General features: G+C 38.0%; 1 protein-coding gene across 2 annotated transcripts in view; it reads left to right on the forward strand.

Moving 5' to 3' along the window:
* LOC107700370 (soluble calcium-activated nucleotidase 1-like) overlaps window positions 1-1020 on the forward strand; it is a 12128-nt gene extending 11108 nt beyond the window's left edge. For both annotated transcript variants that reach the window (XM_016502106.1, XM_016502033.1), the window contains exon 4: window positions 212-1020. In XM_016502106.1, the coding sequence (XP_016357592.1) occupies window positions 212-582 (371 nt within the window). In that variant the 3' untranslated portion in view covers window positions 583-1020. The remainder of the gene's footprint in view (window positions 1-211) is intronic.
* Window positions 1021-1764: the final 744 nt, after the last annotated feature.

Below are 1764 nucleotides of genomic sequence, written 5' to 3' on the forward strand. Positions count from 1 at the left end.
CCCTCAGATTCCAGATTTTCAAATAGTTTTATCTCAGCCTAATATTGTCCTATCCTAACAAACCATACATCAATGGAAAGCTTATTTATTCAGCTTTCAGATGATGCATGAATCTCAATTTCCAAAAATTGACCCTTATGACTGGTTTGTGCTCCAGGGTCACATATGTTATATACTATCTGATATTGTATGTGTTTCTTTTCTGTCTTAGGTTATCTCATCCACGAGTCGGCCGTGTGGAGCGAGCGTCTCCAGCGCTGGTTCTTCCTCCCTCGCCGCGCTAGCTCTGAACGCTACGAGGAAACAGCAGACGAGCACCGCGGCACGAACCTCGTCCTGAGCTGCTCGCCGGACTTCAGTCAGATCTCAGCGTCGCGGGTCGGGCCGCTCAAACCCACCCTCGGCTTCTCCTCCTTCAAGTTCATCCCAGACACAGACGACCAGATCGTACTGGCGCTCAAATCAGAGGAAGACGCGGGACAAATCGCCACATACATCATGGCCTTCACGCTGGACGGACGAATCCTGCTGCCTGACACCAAGATCGGAGACGTCAAATATGAAGGACTGGAGTTCATATAGACAAGACGGCTCAGTGATCGACTCAAAGACTTCAGTGACGTAAAACACAACAAAAGTGCAGCCGCCCGTTACCCATAATGCATTGAAACGCTGGCCAGTATATTTTCAGACACATGTTTATGACGGATGTCCTCAATGTGGGACCAGACAGAAAAACAGCAACGGGAAACAGATGCAATAATAGAGGAAACCTCTAACAAACAGAACGGTTTCTGCGGGTCTTAAAACGTCCTAATTCACGTTTTCACAAACTAAGGCCTTAAAATAAAGTCATGGCATTAAATGCTGCATGCACTGCAACAAATGAACATGTTCCAGTACAGATAGCTAAAAGTAATGTTGAAAGTTCTATTTAGAGACATTTATATTACGGGAACATATGTGACCCTGGAGCACAAAACCATTCATAAGGGTCAATTTCTCGAAATTGAGATGTATACATCATCTGAAGCTGAATAAATAATCTTTCCATTGATGTATGGTTTGTTAGGATAGCACAATATTTGGCTGAGATACATCTATTTGAAAATCTGGAATCTGAGGGTGCAAAAAAATCTAAATATTGAGAAAATCATCTTTAAAGTTGTCCAAATGAAGTTCTTAGCAACGCATATTACTAATCAAAAATTAAGTTTTGATATATTTACAGCAGGAAATCTACAAAATATCTTCATGGAACATGATCTTTACTTAATATCCTAATGATTTTTGGCATAAAAGAAAAATCTATAATTTTGACCCATACAATGTATTGTTGGCTATTGCTACAAATATACCCCAGCGACTTAACACTGCTTTTGTGCTCCAGGGTCACATATTGTGTTGCTTACATTTTTTTGGTCTTAAGAAGTTTTACATTTACCTTCATTAAACGTGCAGAAACCCTGTGTAATAAATAAATGCGTACTTTGAGAAATGCACTAATGAGAAGAATTCCATTAATTATCTGCCTTTATTAAAAACTACAACACCTCAAAACTTATTTTATTTGTTATTTTTTTGCTGATTTTAGTGTTTTTTTTTTTTTTAAGTGTATAAACTACACTGGATATGTTTATATAATATATCTTTGATTTATGGGATTGATTAAAAAAATAATGAGACATGCATATTAAAATGAATGCAAATAAAGATTTATTATTCATTTGAGACATTTAGATTTTTTTTTATAGGTGCATTCCT

Source organism: Sinocyclocheilus anshuiensis, unplaced genomic scaffold (assembly GCF_001515605.1).
Source record: "Sinocyclocheilus anshuiensis isolate Anshui unplaced genomic scaffold, SAMN03320099.WGS_v1.1 scaffold21, whole genome shotgun sequence".
Classification (NCBI taxonomy): domain Eukaryota; kingdom Metazoa; phylum Chordata; class Actinopteri; order Cypriniformes; family Cyprinidae; genus Sinocyclocheilus; species Sinocyclocheilus anshuiensis.